The sequence below is a fragment of the Cyprinus carpio genome, chromosome A10, assembly GCF_018340385.1.
Source record: "Cyprinus carpio isolate SPL01 chromosome A10, ASM1834038v1, whole genome shotgun sequence".
Classification (NCBI taxonomy): domain Eukaryota; kingdom Metazoa; phylum Chordata; class Actinopteri; order Cypriniformes; family Cyprinidae; genus Cyprinus; species Cyprinus carpio.
This window is the reverse complement of record NC_056581.1, coordinates 593,921-615,591: the sequence shown is the minus strand read 5'-3', so window position 1 is coordinate 615,591 and position 21,671 is coordinate 593,921. Positions and strand designations below refer to the sequence as shown.

The following is a 21,671-nucleotide window of genomic DNA, read 5'->3' as shown; positions in this document are numbered from 1 at the left end:
TCTCCACTGATTAAGTGTATCCAAACCCAAAGAAGGGTGAAAACAGCTCATTCTTCTCAATTTCCAGCACAACTGGGAGACGACAGGGTTCTCTCAGCGCTGCTGTCAATTCAAGGAACCCTCTCCGACAAGAACAACAGGATCCAGGCGCTGGAATCGCAGTGCTTGTCTTCTGCACCTCGGGCGATGTTTGACGGGCAGACTTCCAGCTCGACCTCAAACCACGCCCTTACTCCCGACTTGGCTCTTCCTAGAAGATCTCTAGGATCAGCGTTATCTGACGCTTACACCAGGGTGCCCTCCTTCCCCCCAGCAGCTGCCATTTCTCCCCAACTGCACACTCAAATCCTGTCAAGTAACGACATAAACTTGGTTAAAATATTGCTATGCGCGCAGAAATGAATGAAAGAAGGATCGTGGATTGTGGGAATATATCTGTCATTCTTAAGAAGGCTGCCTGCATTCAGCTCAAATTCTACAAAATGGCACTACGGTGACGCGGAGAGACACAGGAGAAGAATTGTTGAATAAAGTCATTATTGTTTTCTTTGTGTACAAAAAGTATTGTTGTCACTTCATAACGTTACGTTTGAATCACTGATGGCAGATGGACTATTCTGATGATGCTTTTCATCCATTTCTGGACCTTGACAGTGTTACTTAGTCTATGGGACAGTCACAAACATCCCAGTTTTCATCCAAAATATCTTAAATTGTGTTCTGAAGACGAATGAAGCTTTTACGGGTGTGGAACAACATGGGGGTCAGTGATTAATGACAATTTTCATTTTGGGGTGGAGTAACTCTTTAAGTTCCTTTCTCTGAGACCTGGACTTTTAGCAAAGTATTAGCCCATTTTTACACAAAATATTCCACATTATATCATGGGGACTCAAATGGGACCAAATGCAATAACCTTAAAATCTCCCCACCACCATGACACTGCTTCAGTCTGCGTAGCGCTGCATGAAGTCGAACACACCTATTGGTATCACAACATGATCGCTGCACCACCTGACCACTGCAGATTCAGCTCATCCAACCCCAATCAAACACACATGAACAAGCTAATTAAGGCATTCTAGATTACTAGAAAACTACAGGCAGGTGAGTTTGATCAGGGTTGGAATTGACCTGATCTCCTTGGATCTTTAAAACCCCATTTTACAGCGTTTGATATTACAGCAACACGTATTTGTTTGAGTTTTGTGTGCTTTGCTGTCCACTGCTTCTGACGCACCAATTCAGCGCATTTTCTAGCAGAGATCGTTGTAAGATCGCAGGTCGGGATGATGACATCTCTAGTGTATTTCTCATTGATCGCTGTTTTGTTTTGTCTGTTTGGATACTTGAGCATAACTCATGCTATTCAAAGACGAACCACAGGTGAGAAGATCTGTTGATTCTGTTACGCAGCTTAAAGAAATGCAGAAAGGTCTTTGAAAATAATGAACACAGTTTAGGAATGAGTAGTAGGTTTTAAAACACTTGATCTGATCTGAACAGACATATATATATATATATATATATATATATATGAATATATATATATATATATATATATATATATATATATATATATATATATATATATATATATATATATATATATATAATATATAAAATTTGTATGTAGGTTTGAGACTCATTGCGAAACCCCGATTTACAAATGCTGAAACCACACTCCCTGGCCTCCCCTAATGATCCTCTTGAATTCTCTAGTGGATGGTTTATGTCCGGTGAGCCTGATGGTTGTGCCATCCCGTCGAGGATGTTCTTCTGATGACGACTGCCCTGGAGGACACAAATGCTGTCGATATGACTCTGGGCCTGTTTGCGTGCTGCCTATTTTCAGTGAGTTTCAGTTAATAATGGGTCCCAAAAAAAAAACAAACAAGTAAGGCCCTGTGCCAAATGGCACCCTAAACCCTCGCTGTCTTCCTCTGAGTCCGCACTTTCGTGATGTAATGCCACTTTGACTGTCGGGTAGAAGTCCACTGTGGAGCTCGCCCCAGTGTGGGCTCGGCAGAAGTGTGGATCGAGGGTGCATAACGGCTGCAAAGGGGGCGCTCGCGAGCACCCTTCTGAACACTAAAATGACAAATGGGACACCCTACACCCTACAGACAGCAAGTGCACATGAAGTGTTTCATTTGGGACAGGGCCTAACTCATTGAATTAAATGTAAGTTTTTAAGCAGAAACTCTGCCTTTTGTTCTCGTCCAAAGTAGGTCTGAATTTATCCCTTAGGATAGTTTTAAAGCACAGGATGGCTTTACAAAACGTAGAGGAATAATACTTGGAATATAATTCACTCTGTAGGTAGAACTTGTTATTCATGCTCTGAAAGTGGCATACTGTCTATATGCACCGACTAAAGCTGACTATCTGTGTCCACGCAGTGAAGCCGGGTCAATGTCCCCTACCAGAGATGATTCCACTGTGTGCTGAAAGCTGTTTCCGTGATGGCCAGTGTCCTGCCACACAGAAATGTTGCCCAACCACAGGTGGCTTTGCATGCAGTGAACCACGTGGTCAGGGAAGAGGTCAGGCAAGTTGCCAGGGAAGCGGTCAGGGCATCGGCCAGGGCCAGGGAAGCGGACAGGGTATTGGCCAGGGCCAGGGAAGCGGACAGGGTATTGGCCAGGGAAGCGGACAGGGTATCGGCCAGGGCCAGGGAAGCGGACAGGGTATCGGCCAGGGCCAGGGAAGCGGACAGGGCATCGGCCAGGGCCAGGGAAGCGGATCGGCCAGGGTCATCGGCATCGGCCAGGGAAGCGGACAGGGCATCGGCGGGACACAGGGTATCGGCCAGGGCCGAGGACAGGGCAGGCCGGACAGGGAAGCGGACAGGGCATCGGCCAGGGACAGGGAAGCGGACAGCATCGGCCCAGGCCAGGGAGCGGCAGGCATGGCAGGCAGGAGCGGACAGGGCATGGCCAGGGCCAGGGAAGCGGACAGGGCATCGGCCAGGGCCAGGGAAGCGGACAGGGCATCGGCCAGGGTGTCAGGGGCATCGGCCAGCATCGGGGGAAGTGCAGGGCATGGCCAGGGCAGGAAGGGCCAGGGCATGGCCAGGGAAGCGGTCATGGCCAGGGAAGCGGACAGGGCAGCGGTCATGGCCAGGGAAGTGGACAGGGCATCGGCCAGGGTAGCGGTCAGGGCGTGGGCCAGGGAAGCGGACAGGGCGTCGGCCAGGGAAGCGGTCATGGCCAGGGAAGCGGACAGGGCATCGGCCAGGGCCAGGGAAGCAGACAGGGCAGCGGTCATGGTCAGGGTATCGGCCAGGGAAGCGGCCAGGGAAGCGGTCAGGGCCAGGGAAGCGGCCAGGGAAGCGGCCAGGGAAGCGGACAGGGCATCGGTCGTGGAAGCGGACAGGGCATCGGTCGTGGAAGCGGACAGGGCATCGGTCGTGGAAGCGGACAGGGCATCGGTCGGGGCATCGGCCAGGGCCAGGGAAGCGGACAGGGCATCGGCCAGGGCCAGGGAAGCGGACAGGGAAGCGGTCAGGGCCTGGGCATCGGCCAGGGTGCGGTCATGGCCAGGGAAGCGGACAGGGCATCGGCCAGGGTAGCGGTCATGGTCAGGGCATCGGCCAGGGAAGCGGACAGGGTATCGGCCAGGGCCAGGGAAGCGGACAGGGCATCGGCCAGGGAAGCGGACAGGGCATCGGCCAGGGACAGGGAAGTGGTCAGGGCATCGGCCAGGGAAGCGGACAGGGTATCGGCCAGGGCCAGGGAAGCGGACAGGGCATCGGCCAGGGAAGCGGACAGGGCATCGGCCAGGGACAGGGAAGCGGACAGGGCATCGGCCAGGGAACGCAGGCAGGAAGGGCCAGGCATGGCCAGGAAGCGGACAGGGCATCGGCCAGGGAAGCGGACAGGGCATCGGTCGTGGAAGCGGACAGGGCATCGGTCGGGGCATCGGCCAGGGAAGCGGTCAGGGTATCGGCCAGGGCCAGGGAAGTGGCCAGGGTATCGGCCAGGGAAGCGGACAGGGCATCGGCCAGGGAAGTGGAAAGGGAAGTGGTCAGGGCATCGGCCAGGGAGGGCAGTATGGCCAGGGCCAGGGAAGGGACAGGGCATCGGCATCGGACAGGAAGCGGACAGGGGCATCGGTCGTAGTGGAAGCGGACGGGCATCGGTCGGGGCATCGGCCAGGGCCAGGGAAGTGGACAGGGCATCGGCCAGGGCCAGGGAAGTGGACAGGGCATCGGCCAGGGCCAGGGAAGCGGACAGGGCATCGGCCAGGGAAGCGGACAGGGCATCGGCCAGGGAAGCGGACATGGCATCGGCCAGGGAAGCGGACAGGGCATCGGCCAGGGACAGGGAAGCGGTCAGGGCATCGGCCAGGGAAGCGGACAGGGTATCGGCCAGGGCATCGGTCAGGGAAGCGGACAGGGCATCGGCCAGGGAAGCGGACAGGGCATCGGTCGGGGCATCGGCCAGGGAAGTGGACAGGGCATCGGCCAGGGCCAGGGAAGCGGACAGGGTATCGGCCAGGGAAGCGGACAGGGCATCGGCCAGGGACAGGGAAGGGCAGGGAAGCAGGGATCGGCAGGGAAGCGGACAGGGTATCGGCCAGGGCCGGGGAAGCGGACAGGGCATCGGTCGTGGAAGCGGACAGGGCATCGGTCGTGGAAGCGGACAGGGCATCGGGGCATCGGCCGCGAGTGGACGGCAGCGCGGAAGGACAGGGCATCGGCCAGGGCCAGGGAAGTGGACAGGGCATCGGCCAGGGCCAGGGAAGCGGACAGGGTATCGGCCAGGGCCAGGGAAGCGGACAGGGCATCGGTCGTGGAAGCGGACAGGGCATCGGCCAGGGAAGCGGACAGGGCATCGGTCGGGGCATCGGCCAGGGCCAGGGAAGTGGACAGGGCATCGGCCAGGGCCAGGGAAGCGGACAGGGTATCGGCCAGGGAAGCGGACAGGGTATCGGCCAGGGAAGCGGACAGGGCATCGGCCAGGGAGGGCATCAGGATGGCAGGGAAGGGTCATGGTCAGGGATCGGCAGGGAAGCGGTCATGGTCAGGGATCGGCCAGGGAAGGGACAGGGTATCGGCCAGGGAAGCGGACAGGGTATCGGCCAGGGAAGCGGACAGGGTATCGGCCAGGGAAGCGGTCATGGTCAGGGCATCGGCCAGGGAAGCGGTCATGGTCAGGGCATCGGCCAGGGAAGCGGTCATGGTCAGGGCATCGGCCAGGGAAGCGGACAGGGCATCGGCCAGGGAAGTGGACAGGGCATCGGCCAGGGTAGCGGTCAGGGCATCGGCCAGGGTAGCGGTCATGGCCAGGGCATCGGCCAGGGCCAGGGAAGCGGACAGGGCATCGGCCAGGGCATCGGCCAGGGCCAGGGAAGCGGACAGGGCATCGGCCAGGGTAGCGGTCAGGGCATCGGCCAGGGTAGCGGTCATGGCCAGGGCATCGGCCAGGGCCAGGGAAGCGGACAGGGCATCGGCCAGGGAAGCGGACAGGGCATCGGCCAGGGAAGCGGTCAGGGCATGGGCCAGGGAAGTGGTCATGGTCGGGGCATCGGCAAGGGCCAGGGAAGCGGACAGGGCATCGGCCAGGGAAGCGGACAGGGCATCGGCCAGGAGGAAGGACAGGGATCGGCCAGGGCCAGGGAAGGGTCAGGGAGCGGAAGCGGACAGGGTATCGGCCAGGGCCAGGGAAGCGGTCAGGGCATCGGCCAGGGAAGCGGACAGGGTATCGGCCAGGGCCAGGGAAGCGGCCAGGGCATCGGCCAGGGATGTGGTAAAGGAAATGGCCAGCGCTGTGGTTGGGGAAACTGTCAGAGATGTGGTCACTGAAATGGTCATGGGACTTAACACTTACAGGAGATCTTCAATTCAGTGCTTTTATTTATGGCATGTTTTCCCTGTTTGATCAAACGGTTTAGAAATATTTTCTGCCCCCCCACCTCAAATAAAAAGAATTGCTTTATTGAAGAGTTTTGGTGTGTGGTTTTTTTTTTTTTTAAAAAGGCGGCGCGTTGTGGTTTTCACTTTCTCCAAGAGTACTCCACCACCGCTCCATCACAAGTATAATTCATGCCAACGGCCTGTAATAAATACGTATTTATCAAATTCACATTAATCATTCAGCTATAGCTTGATACAGATGGATCTCTCTCAAATCAGAAGGTTATAATGAAGGCAATAGCAGAGTGGGAAGTTATAGGCTAGTTCTCAAGGAGTTTGTCTGTTCCTCTTACTGAATATTTTCAGGTTAAAGCATGATTTTTTAAACGGGTACAGCAATGCTCTTGCAATAATGCATTTAAACAAATGTAATCTTACAGTGCTACTTCATCTGTATCTGATTTTAAATGAGCAGAAGTCTGTAAGAAATGCATCGATCTGTAAATAAAATAACTGACAAATGTACTGTTTTTGTCAAACTAAGTTTGCACAGCAGAAAGCAGTAATTATACCTTTTAATGCTGACAATTATTAGTTTTGCATGTGTGCAAACTTTTTCCTACCACAGTCACTTTGAAACTATTTTAGTTTTTATTTTAATATAGGCTACGTTATGAACAACACTTCAAACATACTGAAATATTTTAGCCACAGAGCAAAGGCGGATTGGTGTTTCTGGTATGAGTGGAGCGGGAAATTGTGAACCCAGAGCGGAGTGATTACATGCGATCCACTCTGTTCCAAACCCGTAAAAGCTTCATTCATCTTCAGAACACAAATTTAGATGCGCCACATGGATGCTCTTTCATTTCAAATCAAAGCATAAATGGACCTGGACTTTTAGCAAAGTATTAGCCCGTTTTTACACAAAATACAGGTGCATCTCAATAAATTAGAATGTCATGGAAAAGTTCATTTATTTTAGTAATTCAACTCAAATTGTGTATTAAATAAATTCAATGCACACAGACTGAAGTAGTTTAAGTCTTTGGTTCTTTTAATTGTGATGATTTTGGCTCACATTTAACAAAAACCCACCAATTCACTATCTCAGCAAATTAGAATATGGTGACAGGCCAATCAGCTAATCAACTCAAAACACCTGCAAAGGTTTCCTGAGCCTTCAAAATGTTCTCTCAGTTTGGTTCACTAGGCTACACAATCATGGGGAAGACTGCTGATCTGACAGTTGTCCAGAAGACAATCATTGACACCCTTCACAAGGAGGGTAAGCCACAAACATTCATTGCCAAAGAAGCTGGCTGTTCACAGAGTGCTGTATCCAAGCATGTTAACAGTAAGTTGAGTGGAAGGAAAAAGTGTGGGAAAAAAAGATGCATAACCAACCGAGAGAACCACATCCTTATGAGGATTGTCAAGCAAAATTGATTTAAGAATTTGAGTGAACTTCACAAGGAATGGACTGAGGCTGCGGTCAAGGCATCAAGAGCCACCACACACAGACGTGTCAAGGACTTTGGCTACAGTTGTCGTATTCCTCTTGTTAAGCCACTACTGAACCACAAACAAAATCAGAGGTGTCTTACCTGGGCTAAGGAAAAGAAGAACTGGACTGTTGCCCAGTGTTCCAAAGTCCTCTTTTCAGATGAGAGCAAGTTTTGTATTTCATTTTCCAGCAGGATTGGCACCTGCCCACACTGCCAAAAGCACCAAAAGTTGGTTAAAAGACCATGGCGTTGGTGTGCTTGACTGACCAGCAAACTCATCAGACCTGAACCCCGTAGAAAATCTATGGGGTATTGTCAAGAGGAAAATGAGAAACAAGAGACCAAAAAATCCAGATGAGCTGAAGGCCGCTGTCAAAGAAACCTGGGCTTCCATACCACAATTCACTACAAAAAAATTTTTTTTTTTTTTTTTTTTTTTGGTCTTATGAAATATTCTAATTTGTTGAGATATTGAATTTGGTGGGTTTTTGTTAAATGTGAGCCAAAATCATCACAATTAAAAGAACCAAAGACTTAAACTACTTCAGTCTGTGTGCATTGAATTTAACATATGAGTTTCACAATTTGAGTTGAATTACTGAAATAAATGAACTTTTCCAGGACATTCTAATTTATTGAGATGCACCTGTACATCACATTATATCATGGGGACTCAAATGGGACCAAATGCAATAACCTTAAAATCTACCCACCACTACCATTTTTTCCACACCTTACACAACAAACTATTTACATTTTTCGGTCTTTTCATGGAGGTTCTTCAGCATGTTTTTTCCTCCGTATAATTAAATTGAGCGCAGCATTAGTTCAGTCAGGCCAAATCAGCTGTCAAATTGCTCCAATCACTACCATTCTCCTATTAGACATGGGACATATATACGTGGCATTACTGCTCGGTAAGTATGCTCAAAATGCTCGCAAGCATTGCGATACAGCTATAAACCCGCATGAAAATTACGTTTACATTATTTCTTTCAAATCTTACCTGCTGCTTCCTGGTCATGGATACTTCGGACATCCTAGGACAAATCCTATCCGAAGAGTCTCCAGACGAGATTCTGGATCATTACACCGAAGATGTCGATCCAACCCAGCTAGTGAGACGCAGTTCTAGGATAGCAGCGAGGAATCCTTTCTCCATCAACGAATGGCCCAAAGAAAGGATCTTGTCCAGAACTGTACTCTCACAATGTACAAGTGCCTCCGAATCTGGATCATGATCAGCTCTTGACTCTTTTACAAGAAGTCAGTCAAGACCTGCAGCCCCCATCTACCAACGCAGTATCTTCTCTGCCCCGATCTACCGGCTGTAAAGCCTCGGGGAGAAAATAAATAATATCTCCACTGATTAAGTGTATCCAAACCCAAAGAAGGTGAAAACAGCTCATTCTTCTCAAGTTCCAGCACAACAGGGAGACGACAGGGTTCTCTCAGCGCTGCTGTCAATTCAAGGAACCCCCTCCGACAAGAACAACAGGATCCAGGCACTGGAATCGCAGTGCTTGTCTTCTGCACCTCGGGCGATGTTTGACGGGCAGACTTCCAGCTCGACCTCAAACCACGCCCTTACTCCCGACTTGGCTCTTCCTAGAAGATCTCTAGGATCAGCGTTATCTGCCGCTTACACCAGGGTGCCCTCCTTCCCCCCAGCAGCTGCCATTTCTCCCCAACTGCACACTCATATCCTGTCAAGTAACGACATAAACTTGGTTAAAATATTGCTATGCGCAGAAATGAATGAAAGAAGGATCGTGGATTGTGGGAATATATCTGTCATTCTTAAAGATAACGATCCAAGACTCACCAAAAGTTTAACTATGGCAGAATTTTACGTTGCTTTCGGCGTGTTTAGAGATGTATTCAGACAGGAGAAAGGAATTAGATACCTATCTAGCCATCATTTCGGATCTCGCTTTGTCTTACGAAGGCACACTATTATACGAATACCACAAATCATTTTCATCTAAAGCAGCAATGTACATACACTGCTTTAATCAGCGACTGGACTGGTCCGTGGTCGATCTTGCACTCATTAGCAGACACTTTACGGGCAACGAGCACTATCATGCTCACTCTGCAGTTTGTTTTCCCACCCCGCATCTCTCTGCCCTAAGACCGCTTCAACTCACTATACTAGCACTGCCTTGGAGCTGCTTCATCACGACTGGGCTGCCCAGACTTCAGTCAAACAGTCCTAGACTGAATGCAACATTGCAAAAATACCTTAAATCGGCCACATACTACATGAGATCAGGGCTAGCAAAAATAATACTTAAAACTTATGACTCGGCGTGGTCGTCTTTTTCAGATTTCTGCAACGCTTTCTCGGTGCCTAAACTCCCAGCTAACATACCTATACTATGTGCTTTCATTACACAATGCTTCGAATCCAGAAAGCTTAAGCCTTCCACCGTTAAGATAATGATCTCAGGCATTCAATTCCACTTTAGATGTTTAGATTCTTCCTCTCAAAGCCTGTTACAAAATCCTTCCATATGCCTTCTCCTTAACAGGTTAAAAAAGGAAAGCCCTGCAATTCCAGATAAACAACTACCGCTGTCTCTCTCACAGGTGCACACGATGGTGGATAAATTAAGATCAGGTCTTTTCACTCCGCATACAAACTCGCTTCTAGATGCAGCGTTCCTCAACGCCTTTTATGGATTCCTCAGAGGAGGAGAATTCACTACTAACACCAAAATATTTGACCCTTCGCACGATCTCACAATCAAAGACATCATTTCACACCGATTACTTTTCCATCTATCTGAAACATTCCAAAACAGACAGCGATAATAACGGAAGTACCATTAAATTTCTAGAACCAACGATGGATATTGTCCCCTCACAGCCATAAACCGGCTGGTAAGCTCACGCAGTAAATCCAATGCTACAGATTCACTTTTCATCACAGAGAAAGGAAAAGCTATGTCCAAACATTGGTTTGCCTCATGTCTCCGAACCGCATGCCTCCATTGTGGTATGGACCCCACGCTTTATACCAGCCATTCATTCCGCTTAGGCGCAGCAACCACCGCAGTCTCCAGACCCATGTAATGGGTCGTGGTCATCATCAGCGTATCAACAATACATTAGGCCTCCAACTCAGGATGTTATATAAGTGCAAAAAGCCTTGAGCAGCTCTTCCGTTTAAAAAAAAAAAAAACTCTGCATCTCATAGTATTCACAATACCATAAGGGGCACGCTGCTCTTCTACGTCTCATGCCAATCTTAGGGACATGCTGCTTTGTTTTTGTGGTTCTCCTGCTAGAGAGAACACCACTGCTGCATATTTGGGGCCAGCCGTCAGTCCGTCGCAAAAACAAAAAAGAAAAGAAAAGGGGGCTGCTGTTTTCACCCGCTGGAGAGAACAACCTTTGCTGCTATAACTACAGGGGCTTGCTACAGTGGCTTGCTGTTCATCCCTCAGCAGGGGATGAACACCCCTCGCTACTTAAATTAAAGAGGGGTCTGCTATTCTCTCCCTCCTTTTAGAGGGGACAATACCCCTCTGCTAGCCAGTAGACTACATTAAGAATATCTCAGTAGCATTGTCTTTTCTCTTTTGCAGGAATGGAACAAGGTTGTTTTTTTTGGGGGGGGGGGGTTCTTCTTCGGGCAGTAATACCTCTCATTATGTTTGGGGGGTTAACGTTAAAGCTCTTGTAATAATCTACACTATTACCAGTGTTCGCTTTTAAAGACATTACTAAGTGTCTTAATTGTCTATGTATTTCCAAGCTGATGGTTCCGGGGGCTTAATGTTAAAGCTCTTGTGTGTTTAATTAATTTTGGAGCAAGAACCCCCATAAGGAACCATACCGCCAAAGATGAATTGTGTTTCAATAAACTCAAGTAACTTGCCAAAGTGGTCCTGTCTGAAATATAATTTACTGGTTATCATACGCAACATGGCTGTGCCAACAGAACTGTTAGATCGCTGACCAGCTCCGATGAGAAAGTCCATTATCTTTGCAGCATCTGTGTTCAGTTAGTGTTATGAGGCAGTTATTTCACAACTTTTTTTATTTATTATTATAAATATGGTCAGGGAAGCAGCCAGGGTAGCGGTCAGGGAAGCGGTTATGGTCAGGATAGCGGTCAGGGAAGCAGTCATGGCCAAGGAAGTGGTCATGGCCAGGGAAGCGGTCAGGGAAGTGGTTATGGTCAGGGAAGCGGCCAGGGTAGCAGTCAGGGAAGTGGTCATGGTCAGGGAAGTGGTTATGGTCAGGGTAGCAGTCAGGGAAGCAGTCAGGGAAGCGGTTATTGTCAGGGAAGAGGTCAGGGAAACGGCCAGGGCCAGGGTAGCAGTCAGGGAATCGGCCATGGTCAGGGACGTGGTCAAGAAAATGGTCATGGGACTTAACACTTACTGGAGATCTTTTCAATTCAGTGCTTTTATTTATATGGCATGTTTTCCCTGTTTGCTCAAACAGTTTAGAAAGATTTTGTCACCCCATCTCAAATAAAGAATTGCTCGAATGAAGAGATGGATTAATCACTTACCCCCATGTCATTCCAAACCCGTAAAAGCTTTGTTCGTCTTCATAACACAATTTAAGATGCGCCACACGGATGCGTGTTTCCTTTCAAATCAAAGCGTTAACATGTAGAAAACCTATCCTTGTAGTGCGGCTGACAGAAGAATGTAGGCTGCCTGCATTCAGCTCAAATTCTACAAAATGGCACTAAGGTGACGCGGAGAGACACAGGAGAAGAATTGTTGAATAAAGTCATTATTGTTTTCTTTGTGTACAAAAAGTATTGTTGTCACTTCATAACGTTACGGTTGAATCACTGATTGCAGATGGACTATTCTGATGATGCTTTTTATCCATTTCTGGACCTTGACAGTGTTACTTACTTAGTCTATTGGACAGTCACAAGCATCCCAGTTTTCATCCAAAATATCTTAAATTGTGTTCTGAAGACGAATGAAGCTTTTACGGGTGTGGAACAACATGGGGGTCAGTGATTAATGACAATTTTCATTCTGTGGTGGAGTAACTCTTTAAGTTCCTTTCTCTGAGACCTGGACTTTTAGCAAAGTATTAGCCCATTTTTACACAAAATATTCCACATTATATCATGGGGACTCAAATGGGACCAAATGCAATAACCTTAAAATCTCCCCACCACCATTTTTTGCACACCTTTTGCAAACTCTTTGCATTTATTATTATTATTTTTTTTGTCTTTTCATGGAGGTTCTTCAGCTGGTCAGGAGTGACAGAAGAATCTTCCTCATGGGCTGCAGTTAGTTTCTCCTCTATACATGTCATCCTTTTTTAATAAGCACAATTTAAAGTTGTAAAAATTTCTGTACTGTATCTGCTTTTTAAGTATAATTTTCGAGTACTTTTTACACCTCAGGGTGTAAACAGGCAATGCCCACCTTCATGGATTTGATTGGCCATTTGACATTGAGAACTGTTAGATCGCTGACCAGCTCCGATGAGAAAGTCCATTATCTTTGGGGCATCAGTGTTCAGTTAGTGTTATGAGGCTGCTATTTCACAACATTTTTTATTATTATAAGCCTATAAATGCCAAGGTCCGGATCTTGCGGATCTCATTCTGGGAACAGCAGTGTGTTCAACGTCATGCGGAGCAGCGCAGACCGATCGGTGAGAGTTGCAGCTTGCGGTCTGGTGTGGAATTAACCTGTCAGTAAGCCCCTCCCCTCGAACGCAGATGAAACAATGGCCGTTGCCATTTACTCTGATCCTACCCCTCCCAGAAAACTTTATTTATAGATTTTCAAAACTTCATTCTGTATCATTTATATTTAAATTTACATATAGCTTGTTTCCTCATGGGAACCTAAAAATGTCCCCACAAGGTCAAAATTTACTGGTATTAGGCCTATTATTCTTGTGGGGACATTTGGAGTACACACACTAGGAGACATTGATATTCTTAAACAAAGCTGTACTTATAAATAAAGGAATGTTATAACAGGCAATACAGGTCAAAAGCTTATTGTGGACCAGTGTATTTAGAATTGGAATAAAGCTTGGCGTGTTTGTGAAATATACTGTTTAAAATAAAAATTAAGAGAGGCTATATTGAAAATGTTTCATGGTATATGCAGCTAAAAGTGTGTTCAAGAGATTTAATCTGGACATTGATTGTTCCTGTGATTTGTTTGCTCAATGGAAAAGGAGTCTACATTATCAATCTATTTTGTAATTGTGTCTACACAAGGATTTTTATTTTTGGGGGGGTGTATATGGAAAATGTAATTTGAAGGAAAACAAATATTACTTTCAAAATAAATAATTTTGATATGTATTTATTATTGCAATGAACGTAATAATAATAACTTTACTTTTCTTGTACATCTTTTTATTAATTTGGGAAAATTTCACATACATAAGCAGGTCAGGGTCCAAGCCAAATTTCATCCATTTTCTTCAGGAGACTTAAGGACTACTGTACCAGTTTGGAGAACATTGTCAGTAAAAAATCAAACAATACTTGTAATGTAATGTTTTCCCTAAATATACAGTTGTTGATTACTGAATAATTGGTTTGCACATTCTTGTACGTTACAGTTGTATATTTTGTTCTTGTTAATTACAAGGAGAAGGAGAAGAAGCGGCACACACTGCTTCAGTCTGCGTAGCGCTGCATGAAGTCGAACACACCTATTGGTATCACAACATGATCGCTGCACCACCTGACCACTGCAGATTCAGCTCATCCAACCCCAATCAAACACACCTGAACAAGCTAATTAAGGCATTCCAGATTACTAGAAAACTACAGGCAGGTGAGTTTGATCAGGGTTGGAATTGACCTGATCTCCTTGGATCTTTAAAGCCCCATTTTACAGAGTTTGATATTACAGCAACACGTATTCGTTTGAGTTTTGTGTGCTTTGCTGTCCACTGCTTCTGACGCACCAATTCAGTGCATTTTCCAGCAGAGATCATTGTGAGATTGCAGGTCGGGAGGATGACAGCTCGAGTGTATTTCTCGTTGATTGCTGTTTTGTTGTGTCTGTTCGGATACTTCAGCATAACTCACGCTATTCCAAGACGAACCACAAGTGAGAAGATCTGTTGACTTTGTTACACAGCCTAAAGAAATGCAGAAAGGTCTTTGAAAGTAATGAACGCAGTTTAGGAATGAGTAGAACCAGCGCCAGCACAGCACTGATGAGGGGGTGGCTGAGGTGATGAAAGGAGGCAACGACGTAGCACAGGGTTAATTTTTTTTATTTTATTTTTTTTTCTCCCTTTTGTGGCCCATTCACGTATTTGTCGGACCAATATTACTACACCTATTAGAATACAGGGTCCACACAGATAGAGATTTGGTAGCAAGGCAAGTCAGTGGAAGTTGAAATACAATGGAAAAGTACAGCAGTGGAATGAAAAATGCGTTCTGAGTGAATTAGCCTACACTGTAAAAAGTTATTCACTTTATTTACTCAAAATTGTCAACAGATTACAAGCAATATTATTAATTAAATTTAACACATTAGAATTAATCAAATGAGATGCTTACAAGCAACTAGGCATGGGCCGATTACGGGTTTCAAGGTATACCGCGATTTGAAAATGTCACGGTTTCAAAACCACTAATATTTTCCATTATACCGTTCCTGCGGAATGCGCTGGTTTCCATGTCTACTCAATGACTGAAAGAGCAGGAATCCCTCAGGCTGAGTGCAGTGTAGAGAGTAACACTGACCCCTCCTCCTCCTGTTGGTGCGAGCAAGCGGTCAGTCACGTATGTGTAGGATGGCCTGGGTACACTTCACATTCAGTGTTCCTTTCCGTCTCGCGCACAGCCGCGTCCGCACCGCTTTCAAAAGTATACTCAACAGCAGATGAGCGTAGACGGATGAGCTTGACACATGCGCAGTACCACGGGGTGCGCGGCTGTCCGCAAGCCCTCTTGACCATGAAAATAACGTAATGCCGGATGTTTTTTGCCTTTTTGCAACTCTCTGTTCTGGACTTAAACAAACTGTGTTGCAATGCAATCATTTTCCAAAATGTCATTTTATGTCAGAATATGAAGTCTGTTAACGCCCGTTAACACAGGCCAGAGACGCTGAAGACAGACGCACAGAAAAAAATACTGTAGCAGGCAGATCACTCACTGTTCATGATGCATGAACTATTGGAAGAAAATCCTCAATATTGATTTGGGGGTTTATATGAATGTATTTCTGAGGGGAGCTGACTGTCTTCTGAAAAGTTTATGTGATATTTTCTTTTCATCTCGTCTCTGTATAATGCATATTAAAGCAGTTTTAGTGCCGCTTTGTTTACAGTGGTAACCGAGAAAATGCTGTATCTGGTCTGTATCTAGTGTTCCAGAGTCGCCTCCGGCTGTCAGAGTGAATATGCATCTCATTCAGAGCTTCTGCTGTTTGTTTCGTTCAGGCATGTAGTATAATTTCACAAAGCTTGTCAGAACATTCTGTTTTTGCTTCAAATTGGGTTATTATTATATCAAATTGTTTTATTATTATTATTATTATTATTATTATTATTATTATATAACTAAATGATATACATGATGTATATGAATTATATAACTAAAATTAAATAACTGTAATTACAGATTTAGGTTAAATAAAGATGTCATTTTAAATCAAAGATGTATTTTTTTTTTTTTCATTTTAGGAAACAAATCAAAGAAAAAAAATTAATTATTTCTACTGTTTCTAATATTCTGTATGTTGCTCAAAAACAAAATATATTGTGTCCAGTGAGGAGGTGAAAAAAAATTATCTTGTAACAACAATACCGTGATACCGTCAAACCGTGATATTTTTGCTTAAGGTTATCATACGTCAAAATCTCATACCGGCCCATGCCTACAAGCAACTATTCATAATGAGTAGAATAACATGAAAAGATTAAGTAAAATTTACAAAATTATTGATTTCATTGAAAAAAAACAAACAAAAAAAAAAACACTATGCTAAAGAATACTATGTTATGCATGCCAGGCCAGTAGTTGGCGTTCATGAAACACCCTGCGAAAACATATGCATGCACATGACGTCAACCTTTTTACAAATTCACATTTTTGTTGCTTACATAGATATGATACAGGCATCATGTTCAAAAGCTTGTCTTATCTTATGGACCCCAAAACAGAGTTATTGAAGACACCTGAAGTTCACGAACAGAATCACTGAAGGAGAAAATGGTAAATTATTGGTTACCATTATAGTGGTCAGTGTTTGCTTTAGTTGGGCTCTTGACCCTTGGTGTTTTTTATATATTATATATATATATATATATATATATATATATATATATATATATATATATAGATATAATATATATATATATATATATATATATATATATATATATATATATATATAATATATATATATATATTAATTAATTAATTAATTAATTAATTAATTAATTAATTATATTTTGTATGGTTGTTGTAACTGAGTTATAACAGCTAGACAAGCTAAGAGTAAAGATGATTAGGTGGTGTTGGTTATGATTTTACATAATCATCATTTGACCTGAATATCTGAACTCATTTACTAAACTAAAAATAAAAGAATAGTAAGAATAAAAAAAGACAATTCAGCTCATAATTTATTCATGCCGCAAAGCAAGATGGGAACAAGTTTTGATTGGTGGCACCCAGAATGCAGTGCAACATGCTTTTTGATGGTCACCATTGTTGAGGTCCTCAGGCTGATTCTTGATGTCTGTGTGCCTAAATGAAAGTTTCTTCTTTTTTAAAAATGTTTTGTTCAGAAGCGCTTCTAAGAATCTCTCTGATTATGTGGAAAATACCAGACCTTATATTGTACAACCACAGGACGCCTGTTATCGGTAAAACACACCCAACTCAGAAATCCAGGTCAGATGATGATGATGATGATGATGATGATCTTATTCTTTCTTGGCTTGTCTAGCTACTGTATCACAAGTACAGCAACCAAAAAAAGTTTAAGGGTCAAGAGCCCAACTAAAGCAAACACTGACCACCGTAATGGTAACCAAAATATTGATTTTTCTCCTTCAGTGATTCTGTTTGTTAACATCAGGTGTCTTCAATAACTATGTTTTGGGGGCTTGAAAACATAAGCTTTTGAACGAGATGCCTGTATCATCTCCATGTAATCAACAAAAACATGAATTTGTGAAAAAGGCATGTGCATGCGTATTACGTTTTTGCGCTGTGTTTCTTGAACGCCAACTATAGGTATGTGGTGGGGTGACGCGTGCAACCCCACCTCTATCTACAGGCTGCAGCTGGGTGCTTGTTTTTTTTTTTTTTTTTTTTTTTGTCCAACGAAACCGATATATTTATGTAAATTTTACTTAATTTTTTTCATGTTATTTTACTAATTTTGAATGGTTGCTTGTAAGCATCTTGATTAATTCTAATGTGTTCAATTTAATTAATAATATTGCTTGTAATCTGACACAATTGAGTAAAGTGAATCATTTTTTTTAGTGTATTAAAGGGGTCATATGATGCTGCTAAAAAGATCATTATTTGGGGTAATGAAATGTTTATGCGGTTTAAGGTTAAAAAAATATATATATTTTCCACATACTGTACGTTATTGTTTCTCCTATATGCCCTGCCTTCTGAAATGCTTTTTATTTATTATTTTTACAAGGCTCATCTCTCTGAAAAGCAAGGTGTGCTGTGATTGGCCAGCTATCCAGCGTGGTGTGATTAGCCAAATGCCTCAAGCGTGAGACAGAAATGTTACTTCTCTTAACATATTGTGAAGCCTTGTCTGGCCGGAGCGACATAACAAAAACATAAAACCCATTATAAACGTGATATAAACATGATTTCTTGATCTGTTTTCTTTTGGAAAGCAAAAACAAAGAAGTCTCGCTTCCTCAACGAAACCGCATCACACACCGCGGCCTTGAGTGAGCAGAGGCAGGCGGCTTGAGAACTGTGTGGCAGGCGAATTCTAGACCCCATCTTTTTGTATGGACCTAAAAGGAATTTACGATCGGCGGGAAAAGTGTTTTTGTGTGTGGGGCCATTTGAAAACTGTTCAAAACTATGTGCTTTAAACTTTAAAATGTGAAAATGGTATAGGGGAAGTTTTTAAGGAACCGACGGATCAACCTCACGCACCGCTGTCAAACTCGGGAGAGCTTCGGTCGAGCCACGCCTACAGCCCTGCCTCTCTAACGATCAAGCAATGCCTACACGCTAAATCTAGACTAAATCCTTCGATAGATCTTTTATTTTTTGTCAATCTTAATTTCTCAGGCTATATCAGTTAAAACACACACACATGTGTACAAATATCTAACAGATGTGTTTTGGAAGGTCTTTTGATTTCCTTCTGTAACACTTGTGTCGTGTTATCCAGCAAATAAAACAGACATATGTAATTAAAACCCCCCGGTTTTACAATATGGCAGGAAAGTGTAAATATTTTGTCTCAAGTAGTGCATCGAAACGCGAACAATGTCTGGCATCTGGTGTCTGTGTGATTACTGGCGCGAGCACATCAGTAAGGTATCAAGCGGTTGTAAAACATCTAAAGGTTTTTGGGGGGCTTGCAACTCGATTGTAAAACTATTGAATTTCAAGGGCTCTGTCTCTTTTAACTTTGCCTAAATCCATCCGCTCAAAGACCCAATGTTCATTTTAACAAGACAGACTATTGTACATAGGAAATTTTGTATAATTTTAGTTAGTTAATTTAGTTTATTTTAGTTACAATTATTATTTTTATTCACACCTTGATTTTTTTTTTCAAGCCTCAATACACACACACACACACACACTTATGAGACATACTTAATACAAACAGATATCACAGCTTTTGATTTTGTTAAAAAAAAATCCATGTGTGCAAACAGTCAAAGCTAAGGCTATATCTACCCCGTCAAGATGAAAGGCCGTTTCTACGCACCAGGATATGCGATAAAGGCCAGACAGTCTCTGGCGTAGATCACGACACCCTCATTTAAGTTGTAAAAGAAAAAAAAAATCTAAGATGTCGCATCTGTTGTTGCAAATGCATAAATCAACGTTATACATGTATTAAAGATTTGTTATTAGGGTACCCTCTACTGATGGTTATCGGATTTTACGTGGTATTCTCAAGAGCCGCCCACACACCGAATCCTGTTAAAAACCAAAAGTTTTGTTGCGCTCATTACCTGTAAAATCTATCTGCAAGTTGCGCTACGCTGCTATCTCAACAATACACAAAACAATGGCTGACAATTACCAGAGTAAGTGTTTTTCATCTGAGTTATTTAAATATATTTTAATGTGAATATTTGTTTAATGTCTCGTGGTTATAATCTCTAGGTGGTTTTGAGAATCAGGATTTCGACAATGGTTTGGAACAGATCCTTGAAGAGCTATGTGAGAATTTCCACCTTTATTCTATTAACTATTCAATGTCTAATAATAGTGCCAATAACTCTGTCATTTTACCCAGTCGATGAGTCAAGTGGTGATATTGCCTGCAGAGGACGCTTTACAAGAGGTTGTGGTTAGCTCGGAATCACAGCACGATCTTAAAATGTCACAAATCCCGCCCCCGCACCAATTCCATCTTCAGAGGAACAGTCTCACAACCTCCCAGACGGCTCAAGTGTTCACATCCCAGGTACTTCCAGGCCGCATCACTCGGAGGGTCAGGGGGTAAAATGTTTGAGGCTACCAGAGCACGAAACGGATGATGTTCCGACCACCAGCCGTTTAAGGACTTCGGAGAATAACGGTATGTATTAAAGCAGAAAATCTTATTACGTTTTGTTATGCCTTTCATTCAATAAGTTAATAAACGGTTATCAACATGTACAGAGCAAGGATATGACGAAGGAGGCCTAACAGCATGGGCCGATTTGATGATACAAGCATGGGATCAAGCATCCTTCAGCGCTTCGGAAAGTGAGGAGGAGGAATTACCTCACGAAAATCCTCAGGAATTGTGCTGTGATTTAAGCAGAAGGCTTGATTATATGCTGCGCCATGTTAATCGGAACTTTGCGACACTTTTTCGACTTGAACAGACAAACGTTATCCTATCGGGAAGCAGAAGACATCGTTGCTAGCGCACAAAGTGATGTGGTATCGATTTTGAGAAACATCATAGCATGTCAGCAACAGCACAATGAATCCTTACATCACGCGGCTGAATTTTGAAGAACCTGCCACGAACAGCTGGTGAATTTCGGCAGTTTCAACAGAGCAACTGATGTGCTGTTGAATAAACATGTGCCCTAGTCAACTGTATTCTGACAAAGCATACTGGGCGTGTCATAATTTTATTTCAAAGGTTCTCAAAAAAATTAGCACATAGAGGGCAAGAGGAATTTATTTTCCAATGAAACCCTGCATTAGAACATTTTCTGATGTTTTATTATGAAAATATGACCCAGAGAAAATGCCCTCTAAAGCAACTTTATGTGCCGACAAAGCATATTAGGCATGTCATAATTCTGTTATTTCAAAGGTTCTCAAAAAATGAGTAACAAATTGCAGGAAAACTTTTTGCTGCACACCAGGGCTGCAGCTGACTCGTGCTGCAACAAAAAACTGGAATGGAAAAGTAAAGCTTCCCATTGTTCTTTCAATTGAGAAGGAGAAACAAATTACAGTCCTACACAAAGTGTGCAGCTAGGTGGGTGAATTTGATGAAAGTTCTCCAGCCGTTCACTTTTGTGTTTCAGAAGAGAACTGACTATAATATTTTTTGCACAGAAAATGTGGATAAAAAGAAGTACAAAAGTTTAGTAATATTTGAAAAACAGTGATTCATCCTTGAAGTTCAGACTGTTGCATTTAATTCCCTGAAAAGGATAAATAAAAGTGAAGAACAACAGCTGATTCGCGTCTCATTATTATATTAACTGAATAACAGTTCTTTTAAACAATTACACTGACGGTATATATATGTGTGTGTGTGTGTCACAGACACGCCAGGCTCCAACCCTGTCCAATCACAGCGCACTCCCTCACCTGAGTACTGATCACACACACCTGCCCCTCGTCAGCAGCCAATCAACCACCACATAAAAGACACTCTCACGCACACAGTCACTGTCTGGACTCGTTTGCACATAGGATTACCTACCTGCTGATTGTAAGGACTTCCATTGGATTATTACCTGTCTTCCTCATTTTCAAGTTACCTCCTGTGTCAACCGTGTGTGTGTGTGTGTGTGTGTGTGTGTGTGTGTGTGTGTGTGTGTGTGTGTGTGTGTGTGTGTGTGTGTGTGTGTGTGTGTGTGTGTCCTTCCCGCAACGTCTCCTATACTCGGACCTTCATCATACATCA

The 21,671-nt window shown here is 44.2% G+C and overlaps 1 protein-coding gene across 1 annotated transcript; it reads left to right on the top strand.

The window, feature by feature from the left end:
- Nucleotides 1-1,171: 1,171 nt before the first annotated feature.
- On the top strand, nucleotides 1,172-18,308 carry LOC122146322 (glycine-rich cell wall structural protein 2-like). Its single transcript, XM_042764541.1, has 4 exons — nucleotides 1,172-1,386; nucleotides 2,403-2,636; nucleotides 2,963-3,151; nucleotides 18,229-18,308. Exons 1-4 carry the CDS (start codon nucleotides 1,290-1,292, stop codon nucleotides 18,306-18,308), a joined length of 600 nt encoding a protein of 199 aa, XP_042620475.1. The 5' UTR covers nucleotides 1,172-1,289.
- Nucleotides 18,309-21,671: the final 3,363 nt, after the last annotated feature.

What these genes read in the sequence shown, in the direction of transcription:
- LOC122146322 (XM_042764541.1), top strand. Translation starts at nt 1,290, where the DNA reads ATGATGACATCTCTAGTGTATTTCTCATTGATCGCTGTTTTGTTTTGT. An exon ending in TATTCAAAGACGAACCACAG is followed by an intron (nt 1,387 to 2,402) that starts GTGAGAAGATCT and finishes GTGTCCACGCAG; the next exon opens with TGAAGCCGGGTCAATGTCCC. An exon ending in GGGCCAGGGAAGCGGACAGG is followed by an intron (nt 2,637 to 2,962) that starts GTATTGGCCAGG and finishes GAAGCGGACAGG; the next exon opens with GCATCGGCCAGGGCCAGGGA.